This window comes from Macaca nemestrina, chromosome 1, assembly GCF_043159975.1.
Source record: "Macaca nemestrina isolate mMacNem1 chromosome 1, mMacNem.hap1, whole genome shotgun sequence".
Taxonomy (NCBI): Eukaryota; Metazoa; Chordata; class Mammalia; order Primates; family Cercopithecidae; genus Macaca; species Macaca nemestrina.
This window is the reverse complement of record NC_092125.1, coordinates 756,701-781,485: the sequence shown is the minus strand read 5'-3', so window position 1 is coordinate 781,485 and position 24,785 is coordinate 756,701. Positions and strand designations below refer to the sequence as shown.

Sequence of the window (24,785 nt, the reverse complement as noted above, 5' to 3'; positions counted from 1 at the left end):
GCACCTAGAGTGACCTGCTCTGTGGGCTCCAGGCTTTGGGGGGGCAGAGGTAATGAGGGTCATTTCTCCACTTCTACCCCAGGCCCTTGAGTGCATCTCAATGTCAAGGTTTATTAAATGGAAGAAGAAACTGCTCTTCCATTCCGAAACAAATTAATTCTCCTTTTAGATCTCACAAATAAGTGAGAGCATGCAATGGTTATCTTTCTGTGGCTGACTTACTTCACTTAACGTAGTGACCTCCAGTTCCATCCATGTTGCTGCAAATTAAAGGATCTCATTACTTTTTAGAGCTGAATAGTGCTCCATTGTGTATAAGCACCACATTTTCTTTATCCATTTATCTGTTGATGGATACTTAGGTTGCTTCAAAATCTCAGCTATTATGAAAAGGTTCAAAACAAACATAGGAGTGCAGATATCTCTTTGATACTGTTTTCCTTTATTTTGGGTATATCCAGGGGGATTGATGGATCATATGATGGCTCTGTTTTTAGTTTCTTTGTGTGTGTGTGTGTGTGTGTGTGTGTGTGTGTGTGTGTGTGTGTGATTTAGTTTTTATAGAAACAGCCTTCCCTTTGGGGGTTAGCATGCCTCGCCTTGCCAAGGTTCCTTGTTTTTAGTTTCTTAAGGAACCTCCAAACCATTCTTCATAGTGGTTGTACTAATTTACATTTTCACCAAGAGTGCACCATGGTTTTCTTTTCTCCACATCCTTGCCAGCATTTGTTGTTGTCTTTTGGATATAAGGCATTTTAACTGGGGTGAGATTATATCTCATTGTAATTTTTATTTGCATTTCTTTTATAATCAATGATGTTGAGCACCTTTTTTATGCATGTTTGCAATTTGTATGTCTTCTTTGGAGAAATGTGTATTCAGATTTTTTGCCCATTTTATAATTATTAGATTTTTTTCTAGACAGTTGTTTGAGCTCCTTATATATTCTGGTTATTAATCCTTGTCAGATGGGTAGTTTGCAAATATTTTCTCCCATTCTGTGGACTGTCTATTCATTTCGTTAATTGATTGTTTCCTTTGCTGTACGGCTTTTCAACTTGATGTGATCCCATTTGTTCATTTTTGCTCTATTGTCTGTGCTTGTGGGGTGTTACTTAAGACATCTTTGCCCAGACCAATGTCCTGGAGACTTTTCCCAATGTTTTCTTATAGTAGTTTCATAATTTAAGGTGTTAGATTTAAGTCTTTAATCCATTTTGATTTGATTTTTGTATATGGCAAGAGATAGGGGTGTGGTTTCATTCTCCTGCATGTGAATATCCAGTTTTCCCAGAAAATGTATAGAAGAGACTGTCTTTTCCCCAGTGTGTGATTTGGCACCTTTGGTTGCAAATGAGCTCACTGTAGGTGTGTGGATTAGTTTTGGGGTTCTTTGTGCTGTTCCATTGGTCTATGTGTCTGTTTTTGTGCCAGGATCTTGCTATTTTGGTTGCATAGCTCTGTAGTATAATTTGAAGTCAATTAATGTGATTCCTCCAGTTCTGGTTTTTGCTAAGGATAGCTTTGTCTATTCAGGGTCTTTCATGGTTCCTTATAAATTTTAGGGTTGTTTTTTCTATTCCTGTAAAGAATGGCATTGGGATATTGATAGGGACTGCATTGACTCTGTATACTGCTTTCGATAGTATGGACATTTTAAGAATATTCATTTTTCCCATTCATGAACGTGGAATTTCTTTCCATTTTTTTGTTTCCTCTTCAATTGGTTTTATCAGTGTTTTATAGTTTTTATTACAGAGATCTTTCTCTTCTGACATTAATTCCTGGGTATTTAATGTTATTCACGGCTACTATAAATGAGACTACATTTTTTTTCATATTGTTCACTGTTGACATATAGAAATGTTTCTGATTTTTAAATGGTAATTTTGCATCCTGCAACTTTACTGAATTTGTTCATCAATTCCAAGAGGTTTTGGTCACATCTTTAGGTTTTTCCAAATATAAGGTGATATCATTGGCAAACAAGAATAATTTTACTTCTTCCATTCCAATTTGGATGCCCTTTATCTCATTCTCTTGTCTAATTGCTCCAGCTAGGACTTCCAGTGCTATATTAAATAACAGTAGAGAAAGTGGGCATCTTTGTCATGATCTGTATCTTAGAGGAAAGGGCTTTAGTTTTTCTCCATTCAGTATACTAGCTGTGTGTCTGTCATATATAGTTTTTATTATGTTGAGTTGTGTTCCTTCTATCTTCAGTTTTTTAGTGGTTTTTATCATGAAAGGATGTTGAATTTTATCAAGTGCTTTGTTTAGCATCAATTTAAATGATCATATGGCTTTTGTCCTTCATCTGTTAATATGATTCATCACATTGATAAATTTGCATATGTTGAACCATTCTTGCATCTCAGGGATAAATCCCACTTGGTCATGATGAGTGATCTTTCTAATGTATTGCATGCCAATTGTATTCTCCAGCTCTAGAATTTCTGCTTGATTCTTTTTAGTGATTTCAATCTCTTTGTTAAATTTATCTAATTCTGAATACCCTCTCTGTGTTATCTTGGATTTCTCTGAGTTTCCTCAAAACAGCTACTTTGAATTCCCTGTCCGAAAGGTCACATATCTCTGTATCTCCAGGATTGTTACCTGTTGGCTATTTAGTTTATTTGGTGAGGTCATGTTTTGTTGAATGGTATTGATGCTAGTAGATGTTTAGTGTCTGGGCATTGAAGAGTTACGTATTTATTGTAGTCTTCACTATCTGGGCTTTTTGTACACGTCCTACTTGGGAAAGCATTCAAGATATTCAAAAGTACATGTGTGTTGTGATCTAAGCTGTGTCTACTTTAGGGGGCACACCAAGCCAAGCCCAGTAATGCTGTAGTTCTTGTAGACTCATTGAGGTATCACCTTGATATTCTTGAACAAGATCTGGATGAATTATACAGATTACCAAACAAAGACTCTTGTTTTCTTCCCTTACTTTCTCCCAAACAAACAAAATCTTTGTCTGTGTTCTGAGCCACTTGGAGCTAAGAGTGGAGTTACACAAGCACCCCCGTGGCAACCACCACACTAACACACCACACACTACAAAGTCTCCTTGACTCTTTTCTCCACCTTTTTTTTTTTAAAGCAGAAGGAATTTCACCCCCATAGCCACCACATCTGGGAATATGTTAAGTCTCGTCTGTGAGCCAGTAATCTCAGGCTCACCTAAGGTCCTCAGCATGGTACCTGGGTATCACTGCTGGTTATTCAGGGCTCAAGGGCCTTTCAGTTAGCAGGTGATGAATGCTGCCAGGATTGGGTCCTTCCCTTCATGACAGCAGGTTCCCTCCTGGCCCTCGGAGTGTCTAGAAATGTCCACATGGCCCATGGAGTGTCTAGAAATGTCCACAATCTAGGGCCTGGAACTGGGGGGGTGGGGCAATGATTAGATCAATGATGAAAGTCTCAAAGCCTTGGCACAGTGGTACCGATTACTTGTAGCGATTTCTGATGACTCTGATTGGTGCCCTCTCCTGCTATGGCTGGGTTGATTCCAAGATGCAAGAAAAAATCCTCACTCTTTCTTATCTTCCCAGCGGAGGGAAGGGGTTTTTTGGAGCCACAAACTGTGCAGCCTGGGGCTAGGGCAGTTGTTCCAGCACTCCCTTACTTGTCCTGGCTGGTGTCTCAGTAGGTCGTGTCCCCCCATAGTCCACAGGCTCTGGGCCAGGTCAGCACTCGGACTCACTCAGGAGTTGCGGTCACTGTGACCTTGTTTCTTTTTCATGGTTTTCTTTTAAGGCCCCAGAGCACCTTAGTCCATGGTGGAAAGGTTTGCAGGAACTCAGGTTCAAACTGCTGGGATTGGCAACTGCCCTCGGGCTAGGGCTAGTTTAAATGCTCCCTCCACGGATGGGCATCGGCTGAGTTTGGTCCAGCTTTGTTTTCCGCTCTGGCAGGACAGCACTGAGTTCAAAGCCTCACAATTGCTGCGCTCTCCCTCTCCCCAGAGCACAGAACTGCTCTCTGCACCGTGCAGATGCGGCTGGGGGATGAGGCAAGGGTGCATTTGCAACTCACAATTGTTTTTCTATCTCGTCAGTGCTTCTTTCAGCAATATAAAGCTAAGGCCAGGTACAGTGAGTGCTCATCTGATTTTTGTGTGTATAAAGGTGCTTTTTGTGTGTGGGCAGTTAATAAATTGGTGTCCTTGCCGTGGGAACAATTGGTGGAGCCTTCTATTTTGCCATCTTCTTCCTCCTTCCAAATTTTGATTTCTTTAAAATAACATAACTGGGCTTATTATGCCTGTAATGATTGTCTTTTGTACATACAAAGTATTTCCAGTTTATGGCTACCTAAAATTGTCATTGTCTATGTTTGCATTTATTTTTACTTTACAACTCATATTCTCTCTTTCTCTCTATACACACACAAAAATATATATTTATGTACATATAAATATTTGTTACATATATGTGTGTGTGTGTGTGTGCTAAAACTAAGATGTAGGCATTTTTGCATGAGTAGTATCCCATAAAAAAACTGATAAAAGTTGGCATGTATATGAATAAAGAAACCTGAGGTGGGTGGTGAAAGGGGCACAGAGAAGCAATCTGAAATAGAAAAGAGTCAAGAATCCATTAAACCTTTAATCACATTGTTTCCTTTTCTTGGAACTAACGTTTACACAAGCTATTTTACACACTGTTTAGTTTTCTTTAGGTATTACAATTAAATGCATTTAAAGCCCAGTTGATGTCTTTACAGTTAAAAATTGAATATGTATGTTATGATGTGTCACAATATAAGTAGCAAAATATAACCAACAAAACTTAGCAGGCGAAGAAATAGAATGTTGGAAAACAACACATCTGTACATGTTAATTTCATCTTTTGAGCCAGGCATAGATTTGTCATTTAAAGTTGATACATCAGGTAATACAACATAATTTGCATTAATATATATTTCTATGAGAAGACTAAACAAAAATGATTCATAGCAGTACACCTTATGCATCCAGAGAATGCCGCCAGGCCGGGCACAGTGGCTGACGCCTGTAATGCCAGCAGTTTCGGGGGCCGAGGCCGGCAGGGCACCTGAGCTCAGGAGAATGAGAACCACCCATCGAGTATAAAGTGATTTTCATCAACTTCATCTCCTATCATGTGTTCAAAAGGGTTTTGTAGCAACAGTTTCCATAAGTTGGATTTTTACACCAAACTGTTCTGCAAGAGCCTGCCTGACAATGTTCTTAACAGATTGTTTAGTACCTTTACTGAATTGGCAATTAAAAAGTTTTTCTTAGTGACATTTAGTAAATGAGTGATGTTTATTGGGAAGCTGCTTAATGGAAGAGAAAAATGAAAGGATTAGATCATGACTATTGTTAGGAAAAGTGAGAAATTAAATGACCACATGAAAAACTTGTCTTCCTTGGGTATTTTTTACTCATTTGCCCCCTAGGGAAACAAACAAGAGTTTGGTGATGACATATGCATTAAACAGCTGTTCTCAAGCTGTTAATTAAAAACAAAACAAACAAACAAACTGCAGAGGAGGCAGCCCAAGCCTTGGTTTTGGAACACATTCTCTGCTTGCCATTTACATGTTTTGAGTAAAGTTTTCAGTACCAACCAGAACCAGTTTAATTGATATTCCTTCTGGATTATTAGAAGGAGTTTTCTCCGTGAGAAATCTCAGGACATTTATGATGTCATATGCTAGATTACTTAAACTCTTCTCTGTTTGGTTCCTGGAGCTGTGTGCACGGTGCTGAAGTGTGAAATCCATGCCTTCAGTTAAATGGTCATCTCCAAATACCTCTAACTGGCACTCTCTTTTTTGGAAGCTTGTGCCGTTTAACCTGGATCTCCTCTCATCTTTTCAAGGAAAGACACTAATATGAAGACAGAAAACAAGAAGATCAAGAAGGTTCCCTTTTATCTCTTGTTTCTAAGGTCTCACCTCTTGTGAAGTTGTTTGTAACCCATTTTGTCTTTACCTAATGTTCCTCTCTCTGGATATATATTATACCTGTAAGTGATCCACTATCATCAACTGCTATCTCCATTCTCAGGGGAAGAAAGCCATTTGGCTCTCTCAGATAATGTGTGTGATTGGAGAAAAACAGGGAAGTTCACTCATTTGAGATAATTCAGATGTTTTGTGCGTGTTCAGTTCCCACAAACGTGATACCTTCTAAGTGACAGGGAATTAGGTAAGATGATCAAAATAATTAAATCAAATGAGATTGGAAAGTAGGAATTTTGGTAGAGGTATGAGTAACTGGCATGTTTACTTTAAGAGGATTGGATTGAAGAAAATGAATTAAGCATAATCCAGGAGTACAGAGGCAAATACTTTTACTGAACTAACGAAGGAAAAACTAGACAAAAACCTAGTTGTCAAAACTAAAAACAGGTTACTGTTGAACTATTCCTGAGTACTGTCAAACTCTTCATTTAGCACACTTAAAGATTCATTTTTCAGGGAAAAGTGGAACCTTTACAATTAAATGGAGTCACCAGTTTGGCATAAATAACCATGGAAACACTTGAGGAAGGCTGTCCATTTTCTGTTGTTTCATCTATAAAATACCCACTTATGTATGTATTTAATTTTTTAAAATTTTTAATTTTTCTTCTACTTTTATTTTAGATTCCGGTGGTACAGGTGCAGGTTTGTTACCTGGTAATATTTTGTGATGGCGAGGTTTGGGGTGTAAATGGTCCCGTCACCCAGGCACCTAGCATATACCCAATAGTTAGTTTTGATCCTTGCCCCTCTATCTTCCTTCTCCTAGCCTCTCTATTTTCTACTGCTGCTGTCTTTATTCCATGAGTATATAAATGTTGAGCTCCTATTCATAAGTGCCACTCACTTACTTAAAGCAAACATCACTCTCTTGAAAAAATGTTTAACAATGGTCAACTACCCTGCTCGCATTTTGATAGATTCAGTCACTCTTTTGTGAACTTACTTTATTGATTGCTTTTTATGACCCATTTTGGACACACTAAGAGACAGTCTCTGACAGGAACGTTCTTGCTATCGTGTGGTGGTTGGTGGGTCAGATGTCGTCAGTCAGGCTCTGTTGAAGGCACGGGCGTAACACTTCCTGGGAGGTTAGAAGGCACCAAGTGGCCTACGTATTCCCATTGCCTTCCGGACTGCGTCATTAGTTTGCTTTCTTTTCCACAGATCAGTTTTATTCACATTTGAGTGGTCTTCAAAGTTAGCCACTTGTCACAATGCAATATCATAGAAGATATCAAAGCAAACCTTTCTACCATTTGTGCTCTCAAATTAATAGTACGAGTTTGGAATGGGAAAAGATAAAGTGTTGTAGGAGTAATCAATTGATGTATAGACCACCGAATATATACAAGGCTGTGCCAATGGCTGTGGATATAAGGACTATTTAGAGGATGACTCTACCCTCAAACAGTTCATATTATATTTGAGGAGGCAGAAGCATGCAGCAAATAAAAACAACAAAGAGAGTTGTAGAAACAAGTTGGAGAGGTGTCATGAGGGCAAGGGCGGCATGGGGTTCGCCCCCTCAGAGCGCATCACAGAAAGACTCGAGAGGTCTTCATTAAACTCTGATAACCATCCGAGTGTGGTCCATGTTATTCGGAAAGGCACGAAATACAAAGTTCATAGTACGTGATGAGTGAAATAAATCATCAGGTTCTAGGATGCTCTGGTCAAGTGTATTCCTGATTCTTCAATCTCCGTGCAATTCAGCAAAATCTCCTGATTGCTCTACCTTGAGCTTTATTTCTGTCTTTGGGCATATTTTTTTCCTAGCCCAATCCAAAACTTTCCAGGCCAACTACAAGTGATTGTAATTTATCTATGCACATATATGTTTGTAAACAGGCAGTGCTATGTTTCCTACTTAAAAATATATTATGCATATCTTTACATGAAAAGACAGCTAACCTACATCATTATCAATGTGTATACTGTAAATTGAGCAATGTTTGATTTACTCAACCTATTTATGTTGATCATTAAGATTGTTTCCAGTTTATTTTCACAATCAATAGCAATAATTTATTTAAGGTCTTCACATGTGACTCCCACTTCACTCTATTTATTTCCTCAGAATAAACTGATGAAAATGGCTAACACATAGATTTTTTAAGTTTGCTAAATGCCAGACACTTCCAGAAAAAAAAATGGTTTCAGTTTGTACTTACACTAGCAGTGTGTGATGTTGCCCACTTCTTCACAATGAAAATCCTAATTTATTATCATTACTTCAGCATTTTTTCAGAATACAAATAACATACCTCTTCATTAAAGAGACTCAAACATCATTAAAAAGTTTTCATAAAGAAATGTATTTATTTCTCAAGTTTTTTGAGCCACTTGATCTGGAGTGTGTATTTTAAAGTCTAACTCTCTAAGTTACAATTTTGTTTTCTTCATATACATAAACACTACCTTTCCCAGTTCTCTGAATTCTGATCTTACTTATATGAAACATTGGCATGTATGTGGGTTTTTTGTATTTTGGGGGGAGATAGCAGGGTTTATTTCTAGATACTCTTCTGTTTAATATCTCTTAGTTGTTGAGCCTTGTTTTTTTTCTGTTCAGTTACTCATCCTTTACATTTCACATTGGTCCTACAGAGGTCAAAGTTAATTTTTAACATTAAATGTGCTGGACAATTAATATGTGCTTGTCCTTTCAGATAAAATTTGTAATCATTTTGACAAATTCCTCTAGAATAATTTAGCAATATCTGTAATCCTAACACTTTGAGAGACCAAGACAGGAAGATTTCTTCAGGCCAGAAGTTCAAGACCAGCCTGGACAACATGGCAAGATCCTGTCTCTACAGAAAATACAAAAACGTAAGCTGGATATGGTGGTCTGTGCCCCAGCTATGCAGGAGGCTGAGGTAGGAGAATTGCTTGAGCCCAGAAGGCTGAGGCTGCAATGAGCTGTGGTCATGCCACTGTGCTTCAACCTGAGGAACAGAGCAAGATCCTGTCTCAAAAAGGAAAAGAATAAGAAATATTTTGTTGATATGTTGTTGATATTATGAGTAACTACTTGTTCATATATGCTGGGGCATTTGACATTCTTATTAAAACCAGAGTGGATTCCTGCAAGAAGTATAAGTGACCTGAGACCTGGGGCTACAGTAACCAGATGAAGAGACAATTGCGCTCTAGGCAGAGAGAGCTCCTGAGTCAGGCTATTTTCTGGGAGACAGGTGCCAGGAATTGACAGAGCACTGCAGAGAGCTGAGTATCCAGGTCACTCAGGGACATATGAACCACAATCAAAACTTGATCTTCAGCTCACAAACAACCAAGAATCTTTGAAGGGTATTAGAATGGCAAAAGAGGGAGTTTATATGAATGGGTTTGAAGATGTGTTATTATTAATGTAATTCTGAGTTTAATAATTAATATTCATTTGGGAGATATATATATGTGAACTTGGTTTATAATTATGAGAGTTTTCTGTCTTGAAGGCTTTATATATTTCTAAAATAAATGATTAATTAATTCCATATTTTTCTGTATACAAAGATTTTTAAATTTTCTGTCCTTAGAAGATTTTTATGGGATGCTTTCTGAACTAGGAATTTTGGGAAAGCAGAGTTCCATTAAAACTTTTAAATTGTTCCAAATTTAGAGATCTTCTTTGGCATTCTCTTAGAATTTTGACTATGTGTGTGTGTATGCATTATATCTACTTATGACAGATGCATATTAAGAATTTTGACTATGTGTGTATGCATTATATCTACTTATAACTATATATGCATATTATGTGTATGCACACACTCATACAAAACCATACTTTAAAATCGTCTTCATCCCTAAAATTTCAAACTATATCAATATAATGTTAAAATAACTTCCCATACTATAAATATTTTATCACTCTTCTCATGTCTGTAGTTGAATCATTTTTCTTACTTTTAATGATGCTTTGTGCCATCCTTTCTGCCCTCAAGTGTCATTAGCATGGCCAGAAACAGGTATATTTCGTTTCGGTTTTAAAGAATCAACTTTAAATGTTCAGTCTGCTTATTTTAAAATCCATTAATATCTCTTTAAGTATTTAATGCTCTTTCTCTTATTTAAATGTACTCTGTGGATATTTTTCTAATGTATTGGGTTGAATCTTTATTGACATGCATATTTTTTATAAGAATTACATTATTAGAGGTTATAAAGTTTTGTCTGGATATATCTTGAGCTATATCCTATAGGCTTCCATACATAATATAGTTAATTTAATGAAAGTTTGAACTTCCTTTGGCCTAAGTAGTGTTTTAGGCATATGTTAAAGTAGTTCAAATTCTCTGATTTAGATGTGAACCTGTTATTATGATTTTAGAATTTTAATATATTTTAGTAAAAACAAAAACAAAAACAAAACAAAACAAAACAAGAGATTGTCCTATGGAAGCTAACTGAATATATTAAGCACAAAATGCATTTCCATTTAAAATTCAAATTACAGGATTGTTCTCTTTGTTCCATTGATAATATTGCCTTATATCATAGTTTATATATACTTATGCCATTCCTTTTTGCATCTTTTAGTTTTCGTTTCCATTTGTACATTTTGTTTTATTTTCTTTGAAGAGTAAATCTACACTTTAAAAGGGGATGTTTACTCTGAATGATATTGTAGCCATGATTAACATAGTTGTTTTCTATCTCATTTCACTATATGCTTCGTTTTAATTTCCTGTGCTGTTATACCTTTTTTCTTTCATTATTTTAAGCCATTTTAATACACACCCAAACACACATGTATACACATACAAACATTCTTGAAACTCATTTTAATACTAGTAACTGATTTCATTAATCTTTTTCAAAGTCGTTCTTATTCTTACAGTTGCCCCCGTGTTAGAGTCATAGGCAAAAATGTATTTTTCTCTGGCTCATTTACTGAGAAAAAATGTTAGATTCTTCATAATTGTATATGTTTTTATTTATCATCAGTCCTTTGCCCTGTATGTTCCAAGAAAGAGGGAATATTGTTTTTGTTTATTTATTTATTTATTTTTTTTATTATACTTTAAGTTCTAGGGTACATGTGCATAACGTGCAGGTTTGTAACATATGTATACTTGTGCCATGTTGGTGTGCTGCACCCATTAACTCGTCAGCACCCATCAACTCGTCATTTACATCAGGTATAACTCCCAATGCAATCCCTCCCCCCTCCCCTCTCCCCATCATAGGCCCTGGAGTGTGATGTTCCCCTTCCCGAGTCCAAGTGATCTCACTGTTCAGTTCCCACCTATGAGTGAGAACATGCGGTGCTTGGTTTTCTGTTCTTGTGATAGTTTGCTAAGAATGATGGTTTCCAGTTGTATCCATGTCCCTACAAATGACACAAACTCATCCTTTTTTATGGCTGCATAGTATTCCATGGTGTATATGTGCCACATTTTCTTAATCCAGTCTGTCACTGATGGACATTTGGGTTGATTCCAAGTCTTTGCTATTGTGAATAGTGCCGCAATAAACATATGTGTGCATGTGTCTTTATAGCAGCATGATTTATAAACCTTTGGGTATATACCCAGTAATGGGATGGCTGGGTCATATGGTACATCTAGTTCTAGATCCTTGAGGAATCGCCATACTGTTTTCCAAAATGGTTGAACTAGTTTACAATCCCACCAACAGAGTAAAAGTGTTCCTATTTCTCCACATCCTCTCCAGCACCTGTTGTTTCCTGACTTTTTAATGATTGCTATTCTAACTGGTATGAGATGGTATCTCATTGTGGTTTTGATTTGCATTTCTCTGATGGCCAGTGATGATGAGCATTTTTTCATGTGTCTGTTGGCTGTATGAATGTCTTCTTTTGAGAAATGTCTGTTCATATCCCTTGCCCACTTTTTGATGGGGTTTTTTTTTTTTCTTGTAAATTTGTTTGAGTTCTTTGTAGGTTCTGGATATTAGCCCTTTGTCAGATGAGTAGATTGCAAAAATTTTCTCCCATTCTGTAGGTTGCCTGTTCACTCTGATGGTAGTTTCTTTTGCTGTGCAGAAGCTCTTTAGTTTAATGAGATCCCATTTGTCAATTTTGGCTTTTGCTGCTGTTGCTTTTGGTGTTTTAGACATGAAGTCTTTGCCCATGCCTATGTCCTGAATGGTACTACCTAGGTTTTCCTCTAGGATTTTTATGGTATTAGGTCTAACATTTAAGTCTCTAATCCATCTTGAATTAATTTTCGTATAAGGAGTAAGGAAAGGATCCAGTTTCAGCTTTCTACTTATGGCTAGCCAATTTTCCCAGCACCATTTATTAAATAGGGAATCCTTTCCCCATTTCTTGTTTTTCACATGTTTATCAAAGATCAGATGGCTGTAGATGTGTGGTATTATTTCTGAGGACTCTGTTCTGTTCCATTGGTCTATATCTCTGTTTTGGTACCAGTACCATGCTGTTTTGGTTACTGTAGCCTTGTAGTATAGTTTGAAGTCAGGTAGCGTGATGCCTCCAGCTTTGTTCTTTTGACTTAGGATTGTCTTGGAAATGCAGGCTCTTTTTTGGTTCCATTTGAACTTTAAAGCAGTTTTTTCCAATTCTGTGAAGAAACTCATTGGTAGCTTGATGGGGATGGCATTGAATCTATAAATTACCTTGGACAGTATGGCCATTTTCACGATATTGATTCTTCCTATCCATGAGCATGGTATGTTCTTCCATTTGTTTGTGTCCTCTTTGATTTCGCTGAACAGTGGTTTGTAGTTCTCCTTGAAGAGGTCCTTTACATCCCTTGTAAGTTGGATTCCTAGGTATTTTATTCTCTTTGAAGCAATTGTGAATGGAAGTTCATTCATGATTTGGCTCTGTTTGTCTGTTACTGGTGTATACGAATGCTTGTGATTTTTGCACATTAATTTTGTATCCTGAGACTTTGCTGAAGTTGCTTATCAGCTTAAGGAGATTTTGGGCTGAGACGATGGGGTTTTCTAAATATACAATCATGTCATCTGCAAAGAGGGACAATTTGACTTCTTCTTTTCCTAACTGAATACACTTGATTTCTTTCTCTTGCCTGATTGCCCTAGCCAGAACTTCCAACACTATGTCGAATAGGAGTGGTGAGAGAGGGCAGCCCTGTCTTGTGCCAGTTTTCAAAGGGAATTTTTCCAGTTTTTGCCCATTCTGTATGATATTGGCTGTGAGTTTGTCATAAATAGCTCTTATTATTTTGAGATATATTCCATCACTACCGAATTTATTGAGCATTTTTAGCATGAAGGGCTATTGAATTTTGTCAAAGGCCTTTTCTGCATCTATTGAGATAATCATGTGGTTTTTGTCTTTGGTTCTGTTTATATGCTGGATTATGTTTATTGATTTGCGTATGTTGAACCAGCTTTGCATCCCAGGGATGAAGCCCACTTGATCATGGTGGATACGCTTTTTGATGTGCTGCTGAATCCGGTTTGCCAGTATTTTATTGAGGATTTTTGCATCGATGTTCATCAGGGATATTGGTCTAAAATTCTCTTTTTTTCTTGTATCTCTGCCAGGCTTTGGTATCAGGATGATGTTGGCCTCATAAAATGAGTTAGGGAGGATTAGAGGGAATATTGTTAATGGTATCTTCTGCTCCTGGAAAAATGTCTAGTGAATAGCTGGATCACAATAAATAGTTGAATGAATAAATACATGAATGAATGAAAGCTGCTTTCTAGTACTTCTTAATTTTACATTCTATTTAAATAGAATTTGTTTTGCATGTATAGTATTAGCATTCCATTTTCAGACCCTGTTTTCTGTAGAGACAGAGATAGGTATATCTATCTGTGTCTACATATTAGATGTCATAGATATATATATATATCTATTTCTACATATATATATCTTTGTTGATAAGAATCTTTTGAGTTCTATGCAATGAGGCAATCATATTTATATTATTTTAAAATATATATATTTAACCTGAATTCAACATTTACTATTAGTAGTATTACAGTTTCTTCCTTTTTCTTAATTTTGTTTCATCTACACAAATATTCAGTTGTATCTTAGTGTTTATTCCCCCTAATTTATCTCAGAATGTCTTCCTGTTTGAGCTACACATTACTCTCAACTAAAATGTATCTAATAATATCGATAATAAGTTTTATTGAACAGACAGCACATTCTAGACACTAGTCTAAGAAACTGTGTGAATGATGTAAACTTTAAAACTTGTGCCCTTTCTATTATTACAGAGCAAATGGGGGAAATGGATACAAAAATAATTTAAGTGCCTGTGGTCACAGGATTTGGTGGTGGAGAAAGGATCAAACCCAAGGAAATTATGGCTCCAGAGCTCTCTTTTTACTGCAACATTGTATAACTTCAGTTTAGACATTTTTTCACTTTTATTTGGAATTTATCAGGAAGACACCTGTGGTCAGTGTGAATTTTAGCCTGTGTAGGTGACTGTGTTTTCCTTTTCTTGTGTTTTGTTTGCATGCTACTGTGTTTTTATTAGATGCTGCCAGATGCTTTTACTTCAAATCACTTTCCCAGACACACACAAGTGTATTTATTAACGAAATGAAACATCCATATACAGAGTCTGTTTGTTCCTTTCCTAAGTTTCCTTTTCAATTTTTATTAATAATTGTCTCCTATTTGTGAAATCACTCTTTTTTAAAACATTGATTATTTATATTTTGCTTTTGTAGTTCCAATACTCCATGTATGTATGTCTTTCTTTCTCTCTCTCTCTCTCTTTCTTTTTTTCTTTCTTGATGGAGTCTTGCTTTGTTGCACAAGTTGGAGTTCTATGGCGCAATCTCAGCTCACTGCAACCTCTGCCTCCCTGGTCCAAGCAATTCTCCCTTCTCAGCCTCCCGAGTAGCTGGGATTACAGGCGCCCACCATCATGCCTGGCTAATTTTTGTAGAGACAGGGTTTCACCATGCTGGCCAGGCTTGTCTTGAACTCCTGACCTCAGGTGATCCACCCACTTCGGCCTCCCAAAGTGCTGGGATTACAGGCGTGAGTCACTGCGCCCAGCACATGTCTATCTTTCTTGTAATTTAATATCTGCCTTTCTGCATCCCCGGAGAGCTACTAAAGTTTTATCCTCTACAACCCTAATACAATTTTATGTCTTCAGCTCTCTTATTTGCAGTCTTTCTTATAACTTCTCATCCTGGAACTGTTTTTAATTGTCACGGATAAAGCACTGCACTAACCTGAGTGTGTTCACCCTCTCCTGAAGTGTTTCATAATGTTGTCATCTTTTTCTGCTCCCATTGACATTGCAGGAAGCTCCTTCTAATTCATCAGGTCGTCACGAGGAGCTCATTAGATGAGATTCTACCCACTAGATGGAGGATCTGCATTTTGGATGGATAGTGGGCAGAATAAATCTTCAGCCCCTTTTCCCCTCACCACCTAATCCACTCAGCCTCTTCTAAACTGGTAAGCAAAACTGTGCAGTTGTGTTTGAAGTTTTGTTGAAAGAGAAGGAAAAACTTAGAAAGGAAAAGTTTCGATTTCTTCTTAGCTTGCAATTTTCCTTGTGTCTGTGTATTTCTCACTTTCCTAAATGAAGTCTCCTGTTCACTGTGCTGAGAACACTCCTTCAAGAACCTCCTTTGCTGGTCTACTTGCAAAACTCTATTCTTGTTCTCCACAACTTCTTGGCTAGGGGAGGGTAAGAATGGGGAAAGCAGAGAAGTAGACCCTGCTGCAGAGAAAATCTGGCACAGAGACGCACAGTCAATCCTTTCTCTGAGTGGTTCACACCCTGAGAGACCTTGTACATGTGCTGGCCAAAACTGAAGAGGCTTTTCTCTACCAAGGAGTCACCCGGGTTCATCTTTTCCTGTTACCCAAGATTTTTAATTTTCATTGTAGATAAAAAGTTGAGTTGTTGCTGTGGTTTTGTGAGCATGTACTCAGAAGTTGAAACAGGCCTCCCTGGGGAATGTGTAGACACTTGCAAACTATTTTTTAGGCCCTAGTTATTCATGTAATGCTATTACCTAACATATTGATCCTCACTGTTTAATCTGAGAATGAACTTAGGAAATGACAGTCTTCTTCCTGGAATGAGTTTTCCCAGAAACTAGTCTTTTACAAGTCCATATCTCTTGCTAAAAGATTCCTCTAATGGCAATTATTCGCACGATCAGGAAGAATGTTCTGAGATTTTATTATTTTAAATAATTCAGAAGACAGTGCACAAGCCTGGAACCCTGCCTAGTGTCCAACAGGCGACACGTGCTTTTTAAAGCGCGCCCCCTAGTGTTCAACAGGCGACACGTGCTTTTCAGAGTGTGTCCCCTAGTGTTCACAGGTGACATGTGCTTTTCAGAGTGTGTCCCCTAGTGTTCACAGGCGACACGTGCTTTTCAGAGTGTGTCCCCTAGTATTCACAGGTGACATGTGCTTTTTAAAGTGTGTCCCCTAGTGTTCAACAGGCGACACGTGCTTTTCAGAGTGTGTCCCCTAGTGTTCACAGGTGACATGTGCTTTTTAAAGCGCGCCCCCTAGTGTTCACAGGCGACACGTGCTTTTTGGAGTATGTCCCCTAGTTTTCAACAGGTGACACGTGCTTTTTAAAGTGCGCCCCCTAGTGTTCAACAGGCGACACGTGCTTTTTAAAGCGCGCCCCCTAGTGTTCAACAGGCGACACGTGCTTTTCAGAGTGTGTCCCCTAGTGTTCAACAGGCGACACGTGCTTTTTAAAGCGCGCCCCCTAGTGTTCAACAGGCGACACGTGCTTTTCAGAGTGTGTCCCCTAGTGTTCAACAGGCGACACGTGCTTTTTAAAGCGCGCCCCCTAGTGTTCAACAGGCGACACGTGCTTTTCAGAGTGTGTCCCCTAGTGTTCAACAGGCGACACGTGCTTTTTAAAGCACGCCCCCTAGTGTTCAACAGGCGACACGTGCTTTTTAAAGCGCGCCCCCTAGTGTTCAACAGGCGACACGTGCTTTTCAGAGTGTGTCCCCTAGTGTTCAACAGGCGACACGTGCTTTTCAGAGTGTGTCCCCTAGTGTTCAACAGGCGACACGTGCTTTTCAGAGTGTGTCCCCTAGTGTTCAACAGGCGACACGTGCTTTTCAGAGTGTGTCCCCTAGTGTTCAACAGGCGACACGTGCTTTTCAGAGTGTGTCCCCTAGTGTTCAACAGGCGACACGTGCTTTTCAGAGTGTGTCCCCTAGTGTTCACAGGTGACATGTGCTTTTTAAAGTGTGTCCCCTAGTGTTCACCAGTGACATGTGCTTTTTAAAGTGTGTCCCCTAGTGTTCACAGGCGACACGTGCTTTTCAGAGTGTGTCCCCTAGTGTTCAACAGGTGACACGTGCTTTTTAAAGCACGCCCCCTAGTATCCAACAGGCGACACATGCTTTTTAGAGTGTGTCCTCTAGTGTTCACAGGTGACATGTGCTTTTTAGAGTGTGTCGCCTAGTGTTCAACAGGCGACACGTGCTTTTTGGAGTATGTCCCCTAGTGTCCAACAGGCGACACATGCTTTTCAGAGTGTGTCCCCTAGTGTTCACAGATGACATGTGCTTTTTAAAGTGTGTCCCCTAGTGTTCACAGGTGACACGTGCTTTTTGGAGTATGTCCCCTAGTGTTCAACAGGTGACACGTGCTTTTTAAAGCGTGCCCCCTAGTGTCCAACAGGCGACACGTGCTTTTCAGAGTGTGTCCCCTAGTGTTCACAGATGACATGTGCTTTTTAAAGTGTGTCCCCTAGTGTTCACAGGTGACATGTGCTTTTTAAAGTGGGTCCCCTAGTGTTCACAGGTGACATGTGCTTTTTAGAGTGTGTCGCCTAGTGTTCAACAGGCGACACGTGCTTTTTAGAGTGTGTCCCCTAGTGTTCAACAGGCGACACGTGCTTTTCGGAGTGTGTCCCCTAGTGTTCACAGGCGACACGTGCTTTTCGGAGTGTGTCCCCTAGTGTTCACAGGCGACACGTGCTTTTCGGGGTGTGTCCCCTAGTGTTCACAGGCGACACGTGCTTTTCGGGGTGTGTCCCCTAGTGTTCACAGGCGACACGTGCTTTTCGGGGTGTGTCCCCTAGTGTTCACAGGCGACACGTGCTTTTCGGGGTGTGTCCCCTAGTGTTCACAGGCGACACGTGCTTTTCGGGGTGTGTCCCCTAGTGTTCACAGGCGACACGTGCTTTTCGGGGTGTGTCCCCTAGTGTTCACAGGCGACACGTGCTTTTCGGGGTGTGTCCCCTAGTGTTCACAGGCGACACGTGCTTTTCGGGGTGTGTCCCCTAGTGTTCACAGGCGACACGTGCTTTTCGGGGTGTGTCCCCTAGTGTTCACAGGCGACACGTGCTTTTCGGGGTGTGTCCCCTAGTGTTCACAGGCGACACGTGCTTTTCGGGGTGTGTCCCCTAGTGTTCACAGGCGACACGTGCTTTTCGGGGTGTGTCCCCTAGTGTTCACAGGCGACACGTGCTTTTCGGGGTGTGTCCCCTAGTGTTCACAGGCGACACGTGCTTTTCGGGGTGTGTCCCCTAGTGTTCAACAGGTGACACGTGCTTTTCGGAGTATGTCCCCTAGTGTTCACAGGCGACACGTGCTTTTCGGAGTATGTCCCCTAGTGTTCACAGGCGACACGTGCTTTTCGGAGTATGTCCCCTAGTGTTCACAGGCGACACGTGCTTTTCGGAGTATGTCCCCTAGTGTTCACAGGCGACATGTACTTTTCGGAGTATGTCCCCTAGTGTTCACAGGCAACACATGCTTTTCGGACTATGTCCCCTAGTGTTCACAGGTGACACGTGCTTTTCGAGGTATGTCCCCTAGTGTTCAACAGGTGACGTGCTTTTCGGAGTATGTCCCCTAGTGTTCACAGGTGACACATGCTTTTCGGAGTATGTCCCCTAGTGTTCACAGGCGACATGTACTTTTCAGGGTATGTCCCCTAGTGTTCACAGGCGACATGTACTTTTCGGACTATGTCCCCTAGTGTTCACAGGTGACATGTGCTTTCGGAGTATGTCCCCTAGTGTTCACAGGCGACATGTGCTTTTCGGAGTATGTCCCCTAATGTTTACAGGCGACACGTGTTTTTCAGAGTGTGTCCCCTAGTGTTCAACAGGTGACACGTGTTTTTTATAGTGTGTCTCCTATTGTTTGTGCCTATGATATACACACAGTAGCTATGAAATGCAATATTGCCTTCGGCAAGAAATTGTGTCCTCAGTATCAGCATTATCTGACAAGCGCAACAGCTGATCATAGATTAGCATTTGAATTTACTCAGCTGTGGTCCTTTGCATATGTTACATGATGTTTGATCATCACAACATCCCTTAAGTTTCCTGTGATATCCTGATTATAGACCAGGAAACGGGCTCTAAGATTTTAAGTAACATGCATTAGGGCACATTGCAAATAATGAAGCCAGGACCCCAAACAAGCATTCTCAGTGCAAGTATTTCAGAATCGAGCAACTCCCTACTCCACGACGGTGTCCTAGAAACTGGCTGCCACCTCTGTGCACTTAATGCTGCATCATCTGCCTCTGTCTCGTATAACACCTGAGTGCACACAGAAGTGCTCAAGAATTCAAAAACCAAGTCAGATTTTAAAGAGTGTTAAAATGATGAGGAAACTTTTAAAAGATGTTCTTATATTCATTGTATATTCAAGATGTGACTGCACCACCCATAGCTCTCTAAGATTGTGTATGGTTTCCTGCCTCTGGCCTACAAGATCTTTTATGCATTTCACTCAGTCACCATCTCCAAGGCTTACAACTGACTGACCAAATCAGGAAGCTTTTGAGTGAAATGAGGGGGATATTAGGACAGAAAGCACAACCTGGTCTATCCCAGTCTAAACCAGATGAGTTTCCCCTCTTGTGACGCCTTCAAGACCCACAAAAATACAACGCTAAGCAAAAACAAACAAAAAAAAGTGGCTTGAATGTACCAAAGAGACAAAAAGAATAAAACAAAAAGATCATAATGAACATGTTAAAGAACTGTTATATGTTACAAACTGCAACTCAATTCTACTGATAATACTTAGAAAATATTTCTGTCCTCTTTACCTCGGCCTGCATACCTTGAAGAACTGATCCCTAATATCTCACTGTCTTCATCACTGGCAATTCTCTTCCTGAACTGACTTTTGTTTCCTGACTATCCCAAACTACTTTTTGCTTTAGGGACATCACATTTGCTGTTTATTTTGTAGGAACACCCTAGCCCTAAATCTTCACATGAATTTTCTTTCATCTTTCATTGTCTCTGTTGAAGTTTTCTGCAAAGCACTTATTTGCATTACCTGGAACCATGGTTCCCACTTGTGATTTACTGTGCCTATTTCATAGCTAGAATGTAAGTCACATGATTCATATCCTTTTTATTTACTACAGTATCCTCAGAGCATAGAACCCTGCACAGGACTCTCTCCATAAAGATTTGGTGTGCAAATGAATGAGAAATTGACAAATGATGAAGGAACACATAAGAATGGCCAATGATCAGGTAGATAATGTAATCATATTTATTACAGTTCAACTTAGTTTTCAGCTGTGTCTACAATTTATGGTTATTTCTGGATGAGACTAATAGGTTTTAAAATTATCACAGAAATTCCCAATTTGATCCAATGGCCTATTGAATTATTTTCTTGGGTTGTTTGAATAGATTGGATCAATTGTCTTGCAGTTGTATCCACATTTTAAATAAATGGAGCCAACTCCAAATGAAGGATCCTTTCTGGGGCCCAAATTTTCTTCAATCATAATGAAACTCCCTTAAGCCAAATATCAATTGGCAAACATTCATTCATCTTCATCCCATGGGATCCTAGTGTAGAAATTATTCTTCATCAAAAAGAAATAGCCAAGAAAAAAGAAGCTACAAATCTACTACACCAAAAAAAAAAAAGTTTTATATTAGCTACATAAAAAATCTTCATCTAATAATGTTTACACAGACATATTTAAGTGATTGATTTTATCTTTTGTCATTTTCGTTGACCCTGCTTCTCTTCTTATGCCTCCAGGTCAAACTCACTACCATGAATGAAAACAATGAAACCTTGTCCGGTGGCTTTACCCTCATGGGGCTCTTCACTCACGACAAAGGCTCAGGATTCTTTTTCGGTGTCATTTGTGCCATCTTCTTCATGGCCGTGATAGCTAATGGGGTCATGGTCTTCCTGATTAACATAGACCCTCATCTCCACACCCCCATGTACTTCCTCCTTAGCCACCTCTCCCTCATTGACACATTATACATCTCCACCATTGTGCCCAAGATGCTGGTAGATTATCTTGTGGGCCAAGGGACCATCTCTTTCATCGCCTGCACTGCTCAGTGCTTTCTCTACATGGGTTTTATGGGGGCTGAATTCTTCCTGCTGGGGCTCATGGCCTGTGACCGCTACGTGGCCGTCTGCAACCCACTGCACTATCCTGTCCTCATCAGCCGGCGGGTCTGCTGCATGATCCTGGCCAGCTCTTGGTTCGGCGGGGCTTTGGACAGTTTTCTCCTCACCCCCATCACCATGAGTCTCCCGTTCTGCGCCTCTCACCAAATCAATCACTTTTTCTGTGAGGCACCCACCATGCTGAGGCTGGCCTGTGGGGACAAAACCGCCTATGAAACAGTGATGTACGTGTGCTGTGTTGCAATGCTGCTGATCCCCTTCTCAGTGGTGACTGCATCCTACACCAGGATTCTCATCACAGTGCACCAGATGACATCGGCTGAAGGGAGGAAGAAGGCCTTTGCCACCTGCTCCTCACACATGACTGTGGTGACATTATTCTACGGGGCTGCCTTGTATACGTATATGCTTCCCCAATCCTACCACAGCCCAATCAAAGATAAGGTCTTCTCTGCCTTTTACACCATCCTCACCCCCTTATTAAACCCTCACATCTATAGTCTGAGGAACAGGGATGTGATGGGTGCCTTGAAGAGAGTTGTGGCAAGAGGTTAAGGGACCTGTGGTGTGAGGAGGAAAGAATTCTGATCGTCTAAAACCTCCACATCCTGTTCAGGCATATATGGGCCTGCATCAAGGATACCATGGATAATGCTGACAGGAACTGACAATACCAGCTGTGCTAAAGGGTGTATCCAACAGTACTTCCATCCAAAATGTGAAGATGCTGTAACAGTCACACACAAATAATGCCAGAGTTCTAGAAACACCACTCGTGTTTATTCTTTTGTTTCTACCGATTCCAAGTCTTCCCTCATATCAGTTCTCCGATTGCAGTTCGTGTATATGAATGCCCCCAAATGTTGAGTTAACATGACATATTCTGCCCATCTTCAATGGCTCCATAAGAACTGGTGATTTTGACTATATTGTTTAAACAATCCGTTGGCTTATCAAAGATGTAGGGATGTCAAGGTTCGAAAGACATATGAAAGAGACTAAACTGTCATAAAACTGTAAAAGAAAAATCTACATACTTACACCAAGATTTAGAAAATCCAAATATCTCTTCTTTGAGTAACAACTGAAAACACTCCTCCTTTATCTACATTTGGAACTAAAAAAAATGAATCTTGTGTTTTGTAGAAATGCCAAGACTAAACCTTTATGAGGGAGGGAGTCTGTGATGCTATTTTTTTAATATGGCAACTAACTGTTACATTGGAAGACACAGCAAAAGGTACTTGAGAAAAAAAAGTCCTATTAACTAGCAGTTTCTGTAATCACTTTTCAGCTTCTTTAATTCACTAGCATTTTTAGACTCTGGGGATCCCTGTGTAGATGTTAGTGTTGTTGGAGCTGTTTCTATCAACTTTTCTCTTTTAAAAAAGTAGTGGACAGCATATTTTTCCTTCTCTGTAGCACTGGCTTTTGCATTGGATAACATTGCAAAGTGGGAAGGAAATACCCAGCTCTTCAACTGAAAATTAGAACTGGAAACCCCTTGTAAATGACTTAGTGTCATGAGTGGTGCAAGGTTAGAAATAACCAGGACCACAAATGCTCGTGTCTTTCACAATGTCAGGATTTTCTTGATGCTATTTCAATCACAAAAGCCAGCATGAGCTACATGGAGTTCCCAAGAGGGCAACTCCCCTTAGTACTTCTCATTCACTTGGTAGTCAGAGCCGCGGGCACAGACTCAAGCCACTCCACAAGTCAGTCAATATTGCACATCATATATAATGAGTCCTCTGGTGAGAACTGATCCTACTTCGAGCTGCTAAAGACCTGCTCTCTGACAGTTACAGAGTCCTCCCCTGAGAACTGATCATGGAAGAGTGTGCTTGTTTGAGTCCTTATTTGGTTGGATACAGTCTTTCTTTTTTAATTTGTTTGGTAGACAACACATCTTATCCTTGTTGGAAAAGTGCTCTATGAAATATAAAATAGAGTCTTTTTCTAAGATGGAGTTGGCTATGTCAAGGGTGTTCTATACATGTAGTATGATTTCATTTAAGTGGCTAAGAACTGGAGAGAAAATGTTTGGCCTAAATTGTAGACACAGTAGTAAAACCAGGACCACACCTCAAACCCCTCAGGCTACCTCTACCAGCTGCTGTGCCAGGCTTTGTACTGTCATTGGTTTAACAAAATCCAAGCTGGGTTCAGGGATGTTCTGCAGGCACTGGAGATGGTGGGTGAAGGAAACGTCTCACCTTCTTTTGTACTGAAAAAAGCTGCTGGGTATTTGATGAAATAGCCAAATAGAACAGCTCAGCTAGGCGTTGGGCTAAGCACTTAATCAAGAAAATAGACCTGGTCTTGCCGACTGAGCAGGGTTTTCAGTTGAAATCCAGGAACAGCTTTTCCGAGGCTCTTCAGCTGGAGGCTCGACATCTCCTCAATCTTGTCAGACTGTCTTGGAGAACACTATGTGCCAGATAGTATGAGGGAGAATTTCCAACCAAGAAGATGTTGAGGTACAAAACCCACAAGTCAGAGAGAAGCAGGGGGCTGGCCCATAAGAACTGGTCATCAGTTTCAGCTCCACATAAACACCATGGGAATTTCTGCCAATCATTCAATGCTTCTGAGGACCAACTTTCCTTTTTATAAAATTTGATTTAATACTTACATTTTTTCTTGTAAGATTTTAAAATCAAGTAAAATGATGAATGCAATAAAACCTTATAAATGCTAGTCATTATTTCAGCTATTCTTTGAAAAGGTAATTGACTTTTGTATTGTTTTTATAATTTCTTTCATTTCTATCACTGTTACACACAAAAAAACACTCTATTGTACAGCCACTTTGCAATACAGTTTGACAGTTTCTTACAATATTGACAATAATCTTACCATATGATCTGGCAATTGGGTCTCTCGGTATTAACTCTGCTGATTTGGACACTTATGTTCATAGTAGATTTTTTATACATTCCAAAACATAGAGTTAATCAGAATGTCCTTCAGCAGTTAAAAGGATAAAGTGTGGCACATTCATACAGTGGAATATTATTTAGTGATAAAAAATAAATGATTTATCAAGCCATTGGAAGACATGGAGGAAACTTAAATGCATACTGTGAAGTGAAAGAAGCTAATCTGAAGAGGCTACATACTGTGTGAATCCAGCTGCATGACATCTTGGAAAAAACAAAACTGTGGAGACAGGAAAAAGATAAGTGTTGCACGGGGTCAGGGGGAGGGATGGATGGATAGACAGAGCACAGAGGACGTTTAGAGTAGTGAAACTATTCTATATGACACAGTAATTAATGTTACATAATATTATGTCACACGGTACTATGCATTTGTGAAAAAAACATACAACTCTGGAACAGAAAGACTGATCCTTATGTAAAATATGAACTGTTAATAATAATGTATCAAAATTGATTCATCCACTGTAACAAATGTA

At 39.6% G+C, this 24,785-nt stretch overlaps 1 protein-coding gene across 1 annotated transcript; it reads left to right on the top strand.

Moving 5' to 3' along the window:
• Window positions 1–20,989: 20,989 nt before the first annotated feature.
• Window positions 20,990–21,916, top strand: LOC105474806 (olfactory receptor family 2 subfamily T member 6). Its single transcript, XM_011729621.2, has one exon. It carries the CDS (start codon window positions 20,990–20,992, stop codon window positions 21,914–21,916), a length of 927 nt encoding a protein of 308 aa, XP_011727923.2.
• Window positions 21,917–24,785: the final 2,869 nt, after the last annotated feature.